The sequence below is a fragment of the Bos mutus genome, chromosome 14 (genome assembly GCF_027580195.1).
Source record: "Bos mutus isolate GX-2022 chromosome 14, NWIPB_WYAK_1.1, whole genome shotgun sequence".
Lineage (NCBI taxonomy): Eukaryota > Metazoa > Chordata > Mammalia > Artiodactyla > Bovidae > Bos > Bos mutus.
The window spans coordinates 70,171,813-70,189,645 of NC_091630.1; the positions used below are offsets into that span (position 1 = coordinate 70,171,813).

The following is a 17,833-nucleotide window of genomic DNA, read 5'->3' on the forward strand; positions in this document are numbered from 1 at the left end:
GACACACATGCACACAGAGAGACACACATGCACACAGAGATGCACGTGCACACGCATGTACACAGACACACGTGTACACAAAGAGACACACACGTGAACATAGATACATAGGCATGCAGACACACGCATGCACACACAGATACACATGTACACATACATGCACACAGAGACACGCATGCACACAGAGATGCATGTACACAGATGCACGTGTACACAAAGGGACACACGTGAACATAGATACATAGGCATGCAGACACACGCGTGCACACACAGATACACGTGTACACATACATGCACGCAGAGACACACGTGCACACAGACATGCACACACGCATGTACACAGACACGTGTACACACAGAGACACACATGCGCATGCACAGACACACATGCAGGTGCACACAGAAACACACACAACACACACGCAAACAGAAGCACACACGCACGCACACAGAGCTGCAGACACACACGTGCACAGAGGAACCTGGAGATGAAGACCCCACCACTCACTTCCCAAATGGAAATCAATGGCTTCGAGGTTGATATTCCACAGCTTTCAGAAAACATAAAAAACACGATTTGCTATGAGCCTCCATTGAGCCCCTTAAATTTTTGTGCTTGTGAAAAATGCTTCATGGATTGTTGCCCAGATACTGGAATTTCCTATTTGTTGAGGCCCAGCCTTGTGACCCCAGCGGGGGCAGGCGAGGACAAGCCCTCGCTTGCCCTGACCCCCTGCTCCCTCCTCCAGCCACTCCCCCATCCCGCACCAAGACTTGGGACCCAGAGCGCCCACAGGGACACACAGACAGATCCACAGAGAACACAGTTACACGTGAAAAGAGATCCTGAGGGTGTAAGCGCCGAAGTTGTGGGTCCCCAGGAGGACAGAGGGACGGGGAAGCCCCCCAGATCCAAGGGCTCAACTCCTCCTACCGATTCCACCAGCTCCTTCCCCTCAGGAGCCACGGCCGAGACCTGGGCAATCCTGCTGCCGGCCAGTTGCACTGGGCACTGGGAAACCAGCCCCCCTGCAGCCTGACACGCTGCCCCGCGTCCCGAGAAATCACAGGGGTACATGCCCGGGCCCTGGGCCTTGCTGGGGACCCAGAGTCACCATAGCTTCCTCTGCCTGGCTTCTGGGATCGCATCCCTGAAAACCAAGGTTGACCCCAAACCTTCATCTCTCAGATCTGCTCAAAGCGACTGGGCTTGGAGGTACTTCTGGAAACACCACTTTCCAGAAAGGCAAGGGGGTCGGATATGAGATGAGGGGCTGGGGCAGGAGCTGGGCTTGACCAGGACAGGCACCCTTGCTTCTGCTTCTGTGTCATCCAACGTTCCTACCAGGGCTAAGGAGGCTCAACCCGGACCACAGACTTGGTCCATAGCCTCGTCACACTATGAGGCCGACCCAGTCACACTCTGAGTCCTGACCCTGGTCACACTATGAGGCTGATCCCAGTCACACTCTGAGCCCTGAACTGGTCATATGCTGAGCCCTGACCCTGGTCACACTCTGAGCCCTGACCCTGGTCCCACTTGGAGCCCTGATCCGGTCACACACTGAGCCCCTGACCCCGGTCCCACTCTGAGCCCTGACCCTGGTCACAGTCTGAACCCTGACCCTGGTTACACTGAGCCTTGACCCTGGTCACACACTGAGCTTGATCCTGGTCCCACTCTGAGCCCTGACCCTGGTCACACTCTGAGCCCTGACCCGGTCACACACTGAGCCCTGACCCCGGGTCACACCTGAGCCCTGACCCTGGTCACACTGAGCCTTGACCCTGGTCACACACTGAGCCTGATCCTGGTCAGTCACACTCTGAGCCCTGACCCTGGTCCCACTTGGCCCCTGAGCCCTGGTCACACTCTGAGCCGTGACCCCGTGAGCCCTGACCCTGGTCACACTCTGAGCCCTGACCTGACCCTGGTCACACTCTGAGTGACCTGACCCTGGTCCCCCTGCTCACACTGAGTCCTGATGGTCCCAGTCACACACTGAGCCCTGAACTGGTCATATGCTGAGCCCTGACCCTGGTCACACTCTGAGCCCTGACCCTGGTCCCACTTGGAGCCCTGACCCGGTCACACACTGAGCCCCTGACCCCGGTCCCACTCTGAGCCCTGACCCTGGTCACAGTCTGAACCCTGACCCTGGTTACACTGAGCCTTGACCCTGGTCACACACTGAGCTTGATCCTGGTCCCACTCTGAGCCCTGACCCTGGTCACAATCTGAGCCCTGACCCGGTCACACACTGAGCCCTGACCCCGGTCACACTCTGAGCCCTGACCCTGGTCACACACTGAGCCTTGACCCTGGTCACACACTGAGCCTGATCCTGGTCACACTCTGAGCCCTGACCCTGGTCCCACTTGGAGCCCTGACCCCGGTCACACAGTGAGCCCTGACCCCAGTCACACTCTGAGCCGTGACCCCGGTCACACTCTGAACCCTGACCCCGGTCACACTCTGAGCCCTGACCCTGCTCACACTCTGAGTCCTGACCCTGCTCACACTCTGAGTCCTGACCCTGGTCACACTATGAGGCTGATCCCAGTCACACTCTGAGCCCTGAACTGGTCATATGCTGAGCCCTGACCCTGGTCCCACTTTGAGCCCTGACCCTGGTCACACACTGAGCCCTGATCCGGTCACACACTGAGCCCCTGACCCCAGTCCCACTCTGAGCCCTGACCCTGGTCACAGTCTGAACCCTGACCCTGGTTACACTGAGCCTTGAGGTCACCCTGAGCTGGGTCCCACTCTGAGCCCTGACCCTGGTCCCTGAGCCCTGGTCCACAGCTGACCCGGTCTGAGCACTGGACCCTGGTCACACTGAGCCCTGACCTGGTCACACACTGAGCCCTGACCCTGTCACACTCTGAGCCCTGACCCTGGTCACACACTGAGCCCTGACCCTGGTCACACACACTGAGCCCTGACCTGGTCACACCCTGAGCCCTGACCCTGGTCACACACTGAGCCCTGACCCTGCTCACACTCTGAGTCCTGACCCTGCTCACACTCTGAGCCCTGACCCTGGTCACACTCTGAGCCTGACCCCAGTCACACTCTGAGCCCTGAACTGGTCACACCCCTGACCCTGGTCACACTCTTTGAGCCCTGACCCTGGTCACACACTGAGCCCTGATCCCTGGGTCCACACTGAGCCCCCTGACCCCAGTCCCACTCTGAGCCCTGACCCTGGTCACACTCTGAGCCCTGACCCTGGTCACACAGCCTGACCCTGGTCACACACTGAGCCCTGAGGTCCACTCTGAGCCCTGACCCTGGTCACACTCTGAGCCCTGACCCCGGGTCACACTCTGAGCCCTGACCCTGCTCACACCCTGACCTGGTCACACACTGAGCCCTGACCCTGGTCACACACTGAGCCTGACCCTGGTCCACTCTGAGCCCTGATCCTGGTCCCACTTGAGCCAGGAGCTCACACAGTGAGCCCTGAGGCCAGTCACTGAGCCCGTGACCCGGGCGGAACCCTTCCACACTGAGAGCCCCAGGTCCACTCTGGTCCCTGACCCTGTGCCTCTGCCCACACCCCTGGACAAGCCCCAGCCTGTAAGGACCAGGCAGAGCGGCCTGCAAACCTCGGCAGCTGGGAAGAACTGAGCCTAGGGGAGTCGCAGCCCTGAGCCCTGGGGCCCTGGTGAGCTGACCCTGGTCTGGGGCCTGGTGGGTGAAGTGAGCTAGATAGGCGGTCCTTCCACATTGATGTGGCCTGTAAGGGCAGAGGGGCCTGCAAACCCCTCCTTGGGAGGGGCCCCTGGGGTGGCCTGGACAGGGCCTTGCCCTGAGGGCAGGGCCTACAAACACAGAACGGGCGCGTGAGGCTGCGGGTGTCAGGGAGCCCCTCCCTCAAGGCCTGTTTTTTCTGCAGAAGTAATAACCCCCTGCGTTTGAACAGAGCCTTTTCCTTCCTCAAAGCACTGTTTATATTTAGCCATTATCTGCCTTTGTCCTCAGAGCAACTCGGCAGCAAGAGAGAGGCAGACGGTAGCCCCACAGCTCTGCAGAAGCCGTGCCCAGAGCAGGTGGGCCTCCAGGTCCCGGGACCCCTGCCGCATGGCCTGCGGGTCACAGAGGGTGCCTGAGCACAGTGGGCTGGGGTATCTCCTGGCTTGGTGATGCGCCAGAGATGAGGTGTCCCTACAGGGATGGGCTCAGGGCTCCTCCGGTCCCACAGTGCCCAGGGACACCCACACCCCTGCCCCCTCCAGGTGGCCTGGGGCCTGACTCCCAGCTTGTCCTACCAGGGTCTGAGCTGCCCCAGCCCCAGGCCCTCCCCACTGTTTGTCTATAAGCTGCTAGGAGCTGGAGACCCCTCCTGCCCCCTGAGCCCGCGGGCCACTAAGGGGCTACTGGCCGGCCATGTGGCCTGCGTCTCAGCCTCGCCTTCCGTCTCCCCAGGGGTCAGTCCGCTCCAGCCAGGGAGCTCACTGGAGGCCGATCAGCTGTTCCCGCGGGGTCTGCGTGCCTGGCCCGAGGATGCATCCTTGGGTTCCCTCTAGCAGTGGGACGGGTTTCCCAGCCCTGGGGCGGGGTCACAGCTGGGTGTGCAGGGGAGGGTGGGGCGGGAGGGTAAGTGGGAGGTCTGGGAGGTCTGAGCAAAGGAGGGCTGTAGGGAAATCTGAAGGAGTGGAGAGAGGAGGGAAGCCCCTCCCCACTGGTCCCTCAGCGCCAGGTACTGTCCCCGCCCAGGACCCAGGAGCACGGGAGGCCCCGTCATCATGGACCCTCACCTCTGGTGATGGAGCCCAGCCTTGGACATGGCAGTGCCCTACATACGACCGTGGGCCTCAGTCTCCCCTGCTGGATGGTGCTGATGATGACCGTCCCACCATTGTGAGCAGAATGACCTAAGTAGTAGGCGTGTCACCCCCAAGGGTGACATCTGGAGCTCTATCTATGCCCTAGGCTGCCGTCACAGATGACCACAGATGGGGTGGGGTTTTGTCCCAGCTCTGGAGGCCAGGACCCAAAATCAAGGGCCAGCAGGGCCTTAGACCCTCTGAAGCTCCAGGGAGGGTCTGCTGCCTGACTCTGCTCAATACCATCCCAGGGGACTAGTCAGTCGTGACCTTCTGGAAGTCAGCGCTTACACAGGGGTCTTCAGGAGAGCCTGCCCTGGGCTGTGAGCTCCAGGCACGTGGGCTGCCCTCTGCCTTGTTCACCACTGGTCAGCAGGGCCCAGCCATGGCTGACACATCGGAGGATGAACGGATGGATAAGTGGACGGGTGGGTGGACCAGAGATGGGGAGACGAGTGGATGGATAAGTGGTGGGTGGTGGATGGGGGTGGGTCAAAGGAGATCAGATGGGTGGTGTGGGGGCAGGGACCGCACCTACCCGGGGCGGCATCACTTTCGGACGGAGGTGGCGACGATGAGGACGATGACCAGCAGGATGGTGACACCAGCCGCCAGGAGGAAGCACTTGACCTTGCGTCTCCGGAGCTGGACAGAGAGACAGAGGCTGCTGTCGTGTGTTGGGCGCCTGGCCTCCCATCCTGGGGGACACTGGGCCTGTGACTGCAGGGGGCTGGGCCCACCTGAGGCCAAGGCCCACACAGTCCTTGTCCCTTGCAGGGGACAGATGGCACATACTCATCCAAGAGCCGCTCTGGGTTGGCCCTGGAAAGGAGGCAGGAGAGCCAGTGAGGCGCCGACAGCTCCAGAGGCAGCCAGGCTTGGGAGTGGCTCCTGGTTTGCCCTCCTCCTTAGCCACGCCCCTTCCTGGGACCTTGGATTCTTCTGCAAGTATAAGATGATGCCGTGGACTCCAGGAGCCACTTGGAAGACTTCAAAAGATGACGCATGGCAAGTACACGCCATGGAGTCTGACAAATGCCAGCCACAAAGTCCTCCCCACTTTTCTTATTCCTCTATGTTGTTGTGGTCACTATAAATTTACAACTTGCGGGCACACCATCAAAGGCCTCAGGGCGGGAAGACACACAGATCGGTGCTGGAGAACTCGTCAGGGAGGGTTCTAACTCTCCAGGTCCTGAGCGCAGGGGGTGTGACTCCCCAGGCACACCAGCCGGTGGGAGGTAAGGGACCAAGGTGGAACCTGGTGCAAAGCGAGAGCTTAGAATAGCCTGGGAGGTCACCAAGCAGTTCAAGAGGGTTGGTGACAAGCCCTCCAACTTCACAAGAGTTAGTGACTTAGGAAGTAACTAGGAGGTTGGGGAGGAGAAGGAAGACCGATCCCTGGAAAGACAAAGGCCTCAAGCAGAAGGGGAATCTGAGAGGATGGGGGCAAGACCAGGAGGGGGACCCTCAGAACCTGGCTGTGACGGGCTACTCAAGAGAAGGGAAAGAGGTCAAGGATGAATCCCCCGACAGCTCACCTGAGCCATCACGCGGATGTTGGGGCTGGCCCTGCATTCATCCGTTCATTATTGCACTCCTTCCATTGTTCCATCCATCACTCATCCATTCATTCCAATGACCCACCTGCCTGCCAGTCCACACACCCATTCCTCCATCCACTCATCCATCCCCCCACCCCTCCACCCCTCCAGCAACGTGATCACACACACACAACAATCCACCCATCTATCCACCTTTCTGCCCTTCCACTCTTGCAAGGTGGCTCTGGTCTCTAAGCGGACATTACAGTGGAAAGCTGACTCAGCTGTGGGGAAGGGAAGAGCCTGGCAGGGACAGGGTAGGCGGGGTCCCTGGAGTAGGCAGGACTGAACTCTGCTTCAGGGCAGTGTCTCAGATCTGCTGGATGACGGATGGATGACCAACCCCATCCCCATCTTCACTGCCTCAGTGTTACTCCAGCTGAAGACCAGCCATCATCAGAACAGCCCTGCCTCCCAGGCCTGTGGACAAGTACTGTCATGCCATATCCTGGGCCAGCACTTGGCTCAGAGAGGTTAAGTGACCTGCCCCGGCCTCAGAAATGGTGTGCTCATCTGCGGTTCAGCCTCTCTGCCCCGCTTCCCAGCTTTCACAAGTCACACTGCTGCCCTGGCATGCCAGCTGTGTGGGGGAGGGGCCAGAATGAATCAGACATAGCCTTCAGGGAGCCCAGAGCTGGGGGTGGGGGAGGTCGGAAACCCACAGCCCTCCTGGCAGGGAGGGCTCTGAGGGAAAGGGTCTCCAAGCCAGGGCCCCTCAGGACCCTGGACAGGGCCCGCTGTCCGAGTGCAGCAGGACAGCCCCCCTTTTGAAAACTTGTGAGTGCCCAGGGTCCCCCACGGACTGCCTGGACTCAGCCCCTCCCCAACACTGACCGGCGGGTCCTGTCAACGTGTCTGCAGACAAAGAGCCGCCAGCTCACGAGCTGCAGTCAGGATTCCAACCCGGTGCCCGTGGCAGGCCTGTGTGTATGCTCCACATCCCCCACAGAAGGGCCGACGGGCCCTGTGAGCTCTCAGCACCCCTCGCACGCCTGGGCCCCCACACAAGCATGGATGGGGACCATCTGCAGGAATCTGGACGCCCATGAGAAACACAGCTGCCAGGGCTGGGCAGAGCTGGCTTCCACGACCTGACTGTGTGAGGCTGGGGCACACTGCCTGCCTCCCAGGCTCCAGGCGGTCACAGCAAGCCGCTGTCCCAGCTCTCCCATCCACGTGGCTCAGGTACAGCCCAGCTGGGATCAGCCTGGCCTCATGCTCGCCACCGGCAGGAGGAGTGTCCGTGCCCGGCCCAGCCCGGTCAGCCTTCCCGGGACCCTCAGGCTGACCTCGAGCTGGACAGCAGCTGAGCACCTGCGTGGGTATGATCTATGCCAGGCCTGTGCCTCCCTGGTCCCCCTTTGTCCACCCTCCACACCTCACCGCCACGTCACACAGAGCAAGGGGAGGGAGGCAGTGGAACTGGAGCCACGCCAGCAGCCCAGGGGCCTGGCTGGAGGGAGGACAAGAGCAGCAGGACAGGTCACCGGGGGGAACGGGGTCGGCAGGCAGCCTCCCCAGGCCCTGCTAGCCCTGCCAGCCTCCACCAGGCCCGCCCCTTCTTGTCCCTCCTCTCCCCGCAGTGAACCATGCTGGGCTTCTCCTCCAACTTCAAGGGGAAGAGGCGGGCAGGCGATGACAGGTAGGCCGGGGGCCGCCAGATGCTCAGGTAAAGACAGATGGAGGAGCAGAGGCAGGCTTTGATGACATGCTCTGTAGTCCCGGCCCCTGGGGCCCCCTCCCATGGCACAAGGCAGAGCCCCGCCAGCCCCTAGCCTCTGCTCAGCCCCGGGCACCTGCACCCTCACCCGCAGGGATGGAGGCGGCTTCTGTGGGGCTGGGCTGGCCCAGGGACAGAGGCCACACTGGGCTCCCCCAGGAGCAGCCGGTGAGACGAGAGCCCCTCCCGGAGCTCCGGGGAGCAGGAAGCCTGGACACAACCTCGACTGATGGGCTGACCTTTCCGGCTCCCAACGGAGGTGTCCTGACCGCATCCATGACCTTCCAGTAAAGCATGGAGGAGACGTCCTTAAGGAGGCATGATGAGATTTCCTGTTAACACCACTGTGTCCGACAAGGAAGACGGGCCTGGAAGGGCCCCTCAAGGTGCTAAGAACTGGCGCATTTTTTTGCATGGAGCTAGAGCCATTTTTAAAGGCAGGAGGAGCCCAGGGACCCAGGCAGAGGCTGTGGGAAGGATCATAGGGGCCTAGGGTCCCCGAGCCCCTACTCTCCAAGCTGGGCGGGGGCACCCTCGTCCACACCAAGCTCTCATAACCCCACACTGTGGGCACTGCCCTGGCCCCCTGCTGCAGGGACCCCAGGACACAGACCTAGGAGGCCCAGGGTTACAGGCTAAGCTGAGTTCCCGAGACAGACCCCAAGAGAGATGCTGAACCTTATCCAGGACCTCAGAGCGGGGCCTAAACAGGAGACGGGCTTTCACGGAGGCCACCAGGTGAGAGCAGGGTCCTCTGACCAGCTCCATGGGGAGAAGGCCGTGTGAACACGCAGAGGCCACCTGCAGCCCAAGAGGGAGGCCTGGAGCGGAGTCCCTCTCCCGTGGCAGAAGCAGCCGGCCATGCCGACATCCTGATCTCGCACTTCCGGTCTCCAGAGTCTCGAGACTGTAAATGTCCAGTTTCCGCCGCCCATCTGTAGGGTCTGTTATGGCAGCCCGCACTGACCACAGGCCCGGCCCTGACCCATCTCCCCCGCCGACCCCGGGGAGCAGCTGCACCCCAGTTGCCAGAGGCCTTCAGACACAAAGCTCGTGGGTCCAGCAGCATCTTGGGCCTTATCCAGGCCCGCCTTGGGCACCCCACAAAAGCACCTCCACCCTGCTCACTGATGCCCTCACTGCCCTGGGCGCCCTCGGGCCCTGTTCCTGCCCCCCTCCAGGAGCCGGGCCTAGGACATGGGGGTCAAAGGCCAGTGGGGCCGCAGGTCCCTTAAGTCCATCACATCCTACACAGGAGGGGGTGGCCTCAACAAGGATGCTCACAGGGCTATGGATGCCTCCGGAGGTGGAGAGCTCTGCACTGGGCACGTCCGGGCAGCCAGCACCAGAGGTCACCATCTGGAGCAAGGGTGGTGGGCTGCCCAGAGCCCTCATCCTTCGTCTGGGGCCTGTTCCCACAAGGCAGTCATGAGGCCCCTGGGGAATAGACTCCACACAGAGGCTCCCAAGACACAGAGTAGCCCCTTCCTGGTGGCTGCTGCCTCAGTCCCCTCAGAGAGGTGCTGGGTGCTGCATGCTGACAATGACCCTCAGGACAGCCCTGCAAGTGGCCCAAGCACACCCATTTCAGAGGTGAAAACACTGAGGCTTGGGAAGTGCAGTTCGCCCACACCCCTGAGTAATGGTTGGGGACAGAGCTGCCCAGGGACCACACAGGAGGGAAGGAGCAGGAGAGCATGCTGTGGGGACGGGACAAGTGAGGCCGGTAGGGGGACCCCCGCCCTGCCTCCCTGCCTGCCCCTGCCTGGCTCCCTATGCCCCGGGTGCCCCGGCTGTCAGTGTCAGCTGATGAATCACTCTTAAACAGCAGCCCCACGCTGAAGGAGTCTGATGGGGGCTGGCAGCAGGGAGCCAATTAACCTGAATTAGGCTCTTGATTGGGGCCCAATTAGTGTTGGCCGCGTGGGGTCAGAAGCAGTCCTGGTGCAGTAATTGTTGAATTAATTCCCTGGCTGGGGAGGGCTGCACCTCCCCGCCCCGGCTCGGGACACCGGCTGGCTTCCCACAGCTTCAGTGAAGCTGCAGCTTCCACCCCACCCCACCCCACCACTGCCGTCCTGCCCCGCCCTGGCCTGGCCCAGCCCACTCACCCTGTGGGAGGGGGTGGCCACATGACGGTCTGGGAAGGGGGCTTGCTCAGACAGCCCCCCTCCACAGGGCCTTCCTATGTATCCCTCCCTCTGCAGTGCTTCACTCAGAGAACAACTCACTCTTTAAAACCCACCTCCAGCATCACCACCTCCAGGATGTCTGCCCAGGTGCTCTCTAGGTGCACCAAGAGCTGTCTCTGGGGTCCCCGCCCTGCTTCCCTCTGCTCAAAACTTGCCTCCTTCTGGCTATAGCTGTTGAAGGTGACCACGACCCTGCCCCAAGGTTGGCAGGACTCAGCGGAAGCAGGATGAGCAAGAGGAGCATCCCAGCCTCGGGGTCCAGGGACGGGCTCTGTGGACACACCCTCAGGCCACCTCAGGCTCATGTCCATGGCGAGGGAAGGTGGACACTGGCCGGTCGGTCCAACGGGCTCACAGAGCTGCCACCCTCTGCCTGCCCCTTACCCACGAGAACGAAGATCCAGAGTGTGTAGTTCGGGAGAGACAGCAAGGGTGAGGCGGCAAGGCTGGGGTTAGTTGTCGGGCTGGGCCAGCCTGAGCAGAGCGAGGGGAGGAACCCCTGGGGCTGCGGAGGGGTGCAGCCACTGTGAGAAGCGAGGCCCCAGCTCCCACGGCCCCGACAAGCAGGGCCCCCGAGGAGGGGAGGGCGCTGACTTGGAGCCCCACAGCCCCAGGCCCCTCCCCACCCCCAGGGACCAGGCTGCTGTCTGGAGGAGTCATCTGAGCGCCTGAGCTCTGGGGCTTCAGGCCCGGTGAAGGGCGCAGCAGCAGAGGATCAGAGCAGAGCTCAGGGTGGAGCCCCAGCTACCCAGGGAGGCCGCGACCCCTGTAAAGCTCACGGCGGCTCACACCTTTCGAAGCCCCTTCCAGCCAGCGTGTGTGCACCCCTTCGGGACCAGCAGGGCTCGTTTCTCTGTCCTCTCAGCCCCCAGTTCAAGAGCTGCCCCTATCCTAGGTGTCCCAGGCCAGCAGGGCCCACCCACGCACAGCAGGTGCTCACTGAAGCCCGAGCCTCCTCCAGGGCCCACGTGTGCTGAGGCCGCAGCCTGGCCCTCTGGGTCCTTCTGGGCTTACCGTCCCCTGATGAGTAGGCCAGAAGGGCTCAGGGCCCTGGACTCCCCCATCTCCAGCAGCCAGGGGCTCTGTGGGGGAGGAGGGAGCAGGGAGGAAGGAGGGAGGGGCAGGTGAGGAGGGGCCAGGGCACTTGGGCATCAGATGCCGGCTTGGGACTCAGTGGGACCAACATGCACCCTGCCCCACCCCCGACACCGGCTGCAGGGAATGTGGGGCTGTCCTCGAGGCCCTGGGGAGCACGAAGCCCAGAGAAGGGTGATGGCGCACCAGCGAGGAGAATGGTGAAAGTTGAGTTACCGACCTTAAACGAACGGTGGGCCCGTAATCACTGTGTCCTCGGTCTCCAGCCCTCGCCCCCTGCCCCTCCCGTCTGACCCACGGCCCGGCATCCCCTCCTCAGAAGCCATCAGGCTCCCACTCTCTTCCTCAGAAGCCGCTTCTCATGCAAATGTATTCAGAATACATGACATTTCAGAAACATCTATTTTGTATATATTTAGACTCCATTTCAAAAGAATTATTCAAAATCGGAGCCATTTGGATGGATGGGTATGGAACGGATTGTTTCTTAAGTGTGAGCATCACAAACACCGTGTTTTCTAAATGGATTACAGATGCTGTAATTATTGAAACATTCGGCTGGGGGGAAATTCCACAACTGTGACTTTTGACTCGGGGACTCTGTGTCTCAGGACGGGGGCTCAGGGGCACTTGTCCTGAGGATGGAACCCAAGGGTGGCTGAGAGCTCCCGGCTTGTCTGCTGCTCTGGCAGAGGCTGGGGTCCCCACACCAGGCAGGGTCCTGCACGGGACATGGGCCTGTCCACTAGGGCCTGAACCGTCCGCGTCCACCCTCCAGCTGACTCACGTCCTGACCTGAAGACCGGGTCCAGTACCTCCGGGGATGGAGCCCCACACCATGCCTGCACACCACCCCCCACATCAGAACTGGTAAGCTGGGCTCCCTCCCCCAGCAGCACCCGGGAAGGAGCAGTCATTGAGTCATCCGAGGAGGGCTGGTCTCCCAGGAACTCTCTGCTTCAGAGAGCGACCCCGTAGAACTGGGCAGGAGAATCAAGTAAGCGGGGCTGAGACGTCCAGCAGTCGGCTCGGTCCCCACCTCCTGAAGGGAGGGAGGCCAGACCCCACCGACATGGTTACGGATGATGCAGTAGGGCCGTGGCGGCGGGCAAGTAGAATTCAATGCTCTCTGGATGAGAAACCCCCAACTCCAACTCAGCCAAGCCATGGACTCAGCATCAAACATCATCAAACGAGGAGGCAGCAGCGTCAGGAAACAGATTAGACCACCGAGACTGTAAAAACCCAGGGCAACGCACGGGTAAATGTCTAAAGAATGAAGGACACGGTCATTGAGAGGCAACCAGGGACTATTGAGAACGAACAGAAGATCTGGAAAAGAAATGAACTTCTGGAAAGAAACACGGTTTTTGAAGTGAAAGACTGAGCTGACAAGTTCAGCAGAAGACGTGACCCAGCCTAAACCAGAGAGACACATCTGAGTGAACCAGCCGTCACCCCAGGGGGCAAGCAGACTGGAAAGCAGGAAGGAGATGGTCCAAGCTACAGAGACGGCAGGAGGCCTCTAAGCCAGGCCCCGCTGACGACGGGCCTGCAGGGAGCACGGGGACAGGTCTATGTAAGGGGTGACGGCCGCGGTCTCCCAGGACGGGTCCACACAGGCGTCCACTGACCCAACAGCCATAAAGCAGAAGGGGAAAAATCCACATCTGGACATACCTTGGGAAAACCATAAATTCTAAATACAAAGACAAGCTCTTCAATTGGCCAGGGGAAAAAAACAGATCCCCAAAAATAAGAAGAAGGCAGGAGGACAGTCAGGAAATGCCTTGGTAGCCAAATGGAGCCAGCTGGCACTGGACGGAACTCCTGACAGCAACACCCTGTGTGAAGACTTGGGCAACGCAGAAACAAAGACAAACAGAACCTGTCCACGTGGAACTTCCCTGGGGGTCCAGCAGTTAGGACTCTGCACTTCCAATGCAGGGGACACCACTTTGATCCCTGGTCTGGGAACTAAGATCCCATATGCCTTGTGGCTAAAAAAAAAAAAAGAAACTGTCTACATGATCACCAAGACTGGTCCCAAAAACTGACTTCAGGAAGGAGAAAGAGCCCAGAAGATCTGAGATAAAAAGAGCCACTGGTGCCCAGTACATGACACAGTGGATCCTCACTCACACCAGCTGCAAAAATCAGGGCATCCCACCGGGGAGTCTGTGAAAAAAAGAACTGAGGATGTCGGGGGTCCAAGGCAGGGGCCTGAGCTCACACATCCAGCAGCTCCGTGTGCCCATCAGGAAGGGGCAGCAGTCATGTCTGCCTTTAGACTTTGCAGCCAGATCGCAAGGCAAACAAATGAAAGATGGAAATAAACTGCAAGAAAAAAAAAGGAACTAATTTCTAAACACTCCATGGATTAAAGAGATGCGACTAAACCCAACAAATGAAACTGGGTTAGAATCCTGGAGGTTAAGAACATTATTGGAACCATCGCTGACACCTGAACGGAGTCAATGATTCGACAGTCACATCTGATGAGTGTTGATTTACTGGTTTGATGGCTATCCAGAAGCATGTCCTGGCCTTCAGTAATTCCACGCTGAGGTATTACGGAGCAACATTGTGGTGTAAGTGATTCTCAGGACAAAGAAGTGCCAAAGACTGGGGAGCATGGCTTAAAGAGATGCAGGAACTCTGAGTCCTAGCTCTGCAACATTCATGTAAATACGAAATCTCTATCAAAATAAAAAGTTTACAACTTAGAACTAAAAAAGCAGTTTTCAAAAATAAAGATTAGTGGAAATCAAAAAGTAAGATGAGAGAAATGAGAGCTAATACATCAGCTGTGGCTGAAGCTCAGTCAGGACAAGAGCTAGACTGTCACTATGGATTTTCAAATCCAGCTCAATGTCGTTTGAGCGACATATCAAAAGCATAAAAGAATAGGAAAATATATTGTGAGAGCATTAATCAAAAGAAAGCAGAAATAGACCCATTGAGAGCAGACAAAATGGGTTTTGAGATAAAAGGCATCATGTGGGATAGGAAAGGTCACTTCGTAACGCTGAGTTTCAATTTACCAAGATGATACACTCACCCTAAACTCGTATGCAACCCAGAAAAAAAAGAGCCATAGAATATATAAAGCAAACACTTATAGAGCTACAGGGAGAAATTTCCAAATCTAGCAATGTGGTATAAGATTTCAACAGATTTCTCTCAATTCCTGATGTCAGGCAGACCACAAACTATCTGAATTACCTAGCTTGGTTTATTGGACACTAATAGAATTTTCCATGTCTGTGTATTTAAAGAATGCACATTCCTCTCTCATACACATGCAATATTTGCAGAACTGGAAAGCTCTAAGCCATAAAGAAAGTCTTAACAAATTTCACATAAAAGAAATCCTCTAAACAAAATGCGACTATTAGAAGATAACAGAAAAGAGCAAATTTAAAATCCCCATGGATTTAGAAATCCTACCATTCATTTCTAAATAACTCATGGGTCAGAGAAAAAAATCATAATAGATAAACTATTTTAAATTGAACGATAATGGATATGTGATATACCATTACGTGGAGCCACAGTAACCATGGCCCTTTAAGGGGGGTTGTAGACTCAAAATGCTGATGTCAGAAAACAAGAGAAGGGCTGCAACCGCGTGGGCTGAGCACCAGGCTGTAGACGCTGGGAGGAAGAGCAGCCACACACGCAGAGAAAGAGAACCAGGAGATGGAATAGCACAAGAGAGAACAAAGGACCAGAGTCCGGAAAGAGAGATCAGGGCAGAAAGGAACTGGACCAATAAGGTAGGAATGAGAGAGCTACAGACCGCAGGTGGACCGGACACCGTGCAGTAATTAACAAGGTCATCAGCACCTGGAGCCTCCACGCCGAAAAACCGAGACCAGTGGACAGACTCTTAAAACAGGTGGCTTACCAAAAGCGTCGAGAATAAGAAAGAACCTGAGTGGTCTGTGAGCACTCTGAGAACCCAGAGAACAGAGGAGACAGGGCAAGAACACACCCCTAAGCTTCATATGAAGCAGACACAGACGTGCCACTAAAACGGGACAAGATCATCACGGGCAGGGGCGTGCAGAGGCCACACAGGAGCAACAGTCCCAAACAGACCAGCAGCGAGAGCGAGCCCACATCACCGTCAGTTGCTGGGATCACTCACTCCGCTGAGAACGCAAGAAGAGCGACACGCACCAAGTTAACAGAGCAAAAGAAAAACAAATAATCATCTTAACAGATAAATATATACACGATGTAATTGGACACCCAGCCCTTACTTTTTCTAAAAAAGCTCTTGTCGAGCCCTGAGCAAATATCCTTCATCTGACAAAGAGTACAATAAATCTAAAATTAACATTCTTCACAGGCTAAGGTTGGAAGCATTCCTTTTTAAAATTAGGAACCAAACAAGGAAGCCCATTTTCCCTCCTTCTAAGTCAGGACTCACCAGGGCTCCCTGCCTACACAGTGATCAGGAAAGAGAAATTAAAAGGCATCAGGATGGAAGAAATAAAGCTGTTATTATCGATAATAACAGGATTATCTTCAAAGGAAACCTAACAGAATCCTTAGGCAAAGTATGAGAAATAATTAGACATTAACATCTGGCTGAACATAGACTCAATTCACAAAAATCACACACATTTCTACATACCAGCAACATGCTGGTACATGTACCATTTATAGAAGCAAACAAACAAATATGTTTAGGTATATACCTCTTAAAAGATATGATACTTATATATATGGAGACAGTCATTGTTTAAATGTATTTTAAAACACTTTAAAAGACATAAATAGATACACTGTGGGCTTCCCTGGTGGCTCATAGGTTAAAGCATCTGCCTGCAATGTGGGAGACCTGGGTTCGATCCCTAGGTCAGGAAGATCCCCTGAAGAAGGAAATGGCAACCCACTCCAGTATTCCTGCCTGGAGCATCCCATGGACGGACGAGCCTGGTGGGCTTCAGTCCACGGGGTAGCAAAGAGCCGGACACGACTGAGCGACTTCTCCTTTTTTAGATACACTGTATTCACAGACAGGAAGTCCCCATACCATGAGGATATCAGTTCCTAACAACTGGAGCCACAGGTGCAATGCAATTCCAATAAAGATTGCTGACTGGGTTGTTTACGGAAACTGATGAGATTCCAAAACATACACAGGAGTGCACAGGGCCAGGGAGACCGAGGAGAGTGCTAGAAATAATAAGGGTGGGTCCACCTGCCAGGGAGAGTCGCTCAGCACAAAAGCGGAGATATGCGCACAGGGAGGCCGTGATGTGGGAAGAGGCTCGGCAGGACCAGAGGGACCACGCGGAGCCTGCACGGGACTGGGAGCAGAGGCGGAGCCAGCGCCGCACTGGGAGCAGGGCCGAGACACGAGGAGGGGTGTTCAGACGTGGTGAAGGCAACTGAACCCCGGAGCTGGAGGCAGCTGGAGGTCTGCGGGAAAAAAAAAAAAGAAGAACCCCTCCCGGACGCGGGGTGTGGGGGACCCAGGAGTGGGCACGGACCCCCGGAGTCCTCAGGAGACTCCGAGAGGCGGGGAGAGTGGTGATGTTGGCGGCGGGGCCAGGCGCACAGGGCAGCGTCGCCCAGGTTGGAGCGCGCACACGTGTGTGTACATTCCGCAAATCACCGAGGAGCAAAAACAAACACTCCAAGTGTTTAAATGGGCAAAAGGCATGAACAGACTTCACAGCAAAGGAAACACAAATATAAACATACAAAAATTCCAACTGCGTTAGTAATCAAGAAAATGCAAATGAGGACCACAATTACACACGATCTCACTCCCACCAGACTGGCCGAGATTAGAGAAGCCGATGGTATCCAACACTGCGGGCAGAGCCCACACGGCGCTGGGGGGAGTGCGGTGGTCAACACCCATCTGGTCAAGCTGAGCCGTCCACGTGCCTGTGACCCAGCGGCCCTGCTCCTGCGCCGTGACCCAGAAAAAGCCTTCCCCACCAAGCGCACCCTCGAGGGAGCACCTTTCCGTCCCGAGGAGAGTGGTCACGCGGACTCTGACAACACTCACACTGTGTCACATGGGACCAGTGAGATGTGTGGACCAGAGCCACGCACAAGCACACAGCGGGTCCTGGAAATGAGGCTGGATCAGAAAGGCAGCCAGTCCTGGGGAAGGAAGGAGAGTCTGGCTTGATTTTTATGGAGATAAAAAGCAAGCGCAACTGGACAATCCACACAGAGCAGTTCAGGGGCAGCGGGTGAGCTGGGGAGGGCCCGAGCTGCCCCCTGGGCACAGGGGCCATCCCAGTGGCCTGCTGAGGGGGCTGGTGAAAACCCACTGTACCGTCACACTTTATATCATTAAGTATGTGAGGTGTACAATTTGTACGAGTTATCAAACACTGTATTAGAAAAAGGCC

The 17,833-nt window shown here is 57.3% G+C and overlaps 1 protein-coding gene across 3 annotated transcripts in view; it reads right to left on the reverse strand.

The window, feature by feature from the left end:
• TSNARE1 (t-SNARE domain containing 1) overlaps positions 1-17,833 on the reverse strand; it is a 119,878-nt gene that overhangs the window by 6,043 nt on the left and 96,002 nt on the right. For 2 of the 3 annotated variants that reach the window (XM_070382687.1, XM_070382689.1), the window contains one exon: positions 5,375-5,481. In XM_070382687.1, coding sequence (XP_070238788.1) covers positions 5,386-5,481 — 96 coding nt within the window. In that variant the 3' untranslated portion in view covers positions 5,375-5,385. Of the gene's footprint in view, positions 1-508; positions 552-5,374; positions 5,482-17,833 lie in introns of all 3 variants that reach the window. The other variant, XR_011466821.1, reaches the window with a different exon arrangement.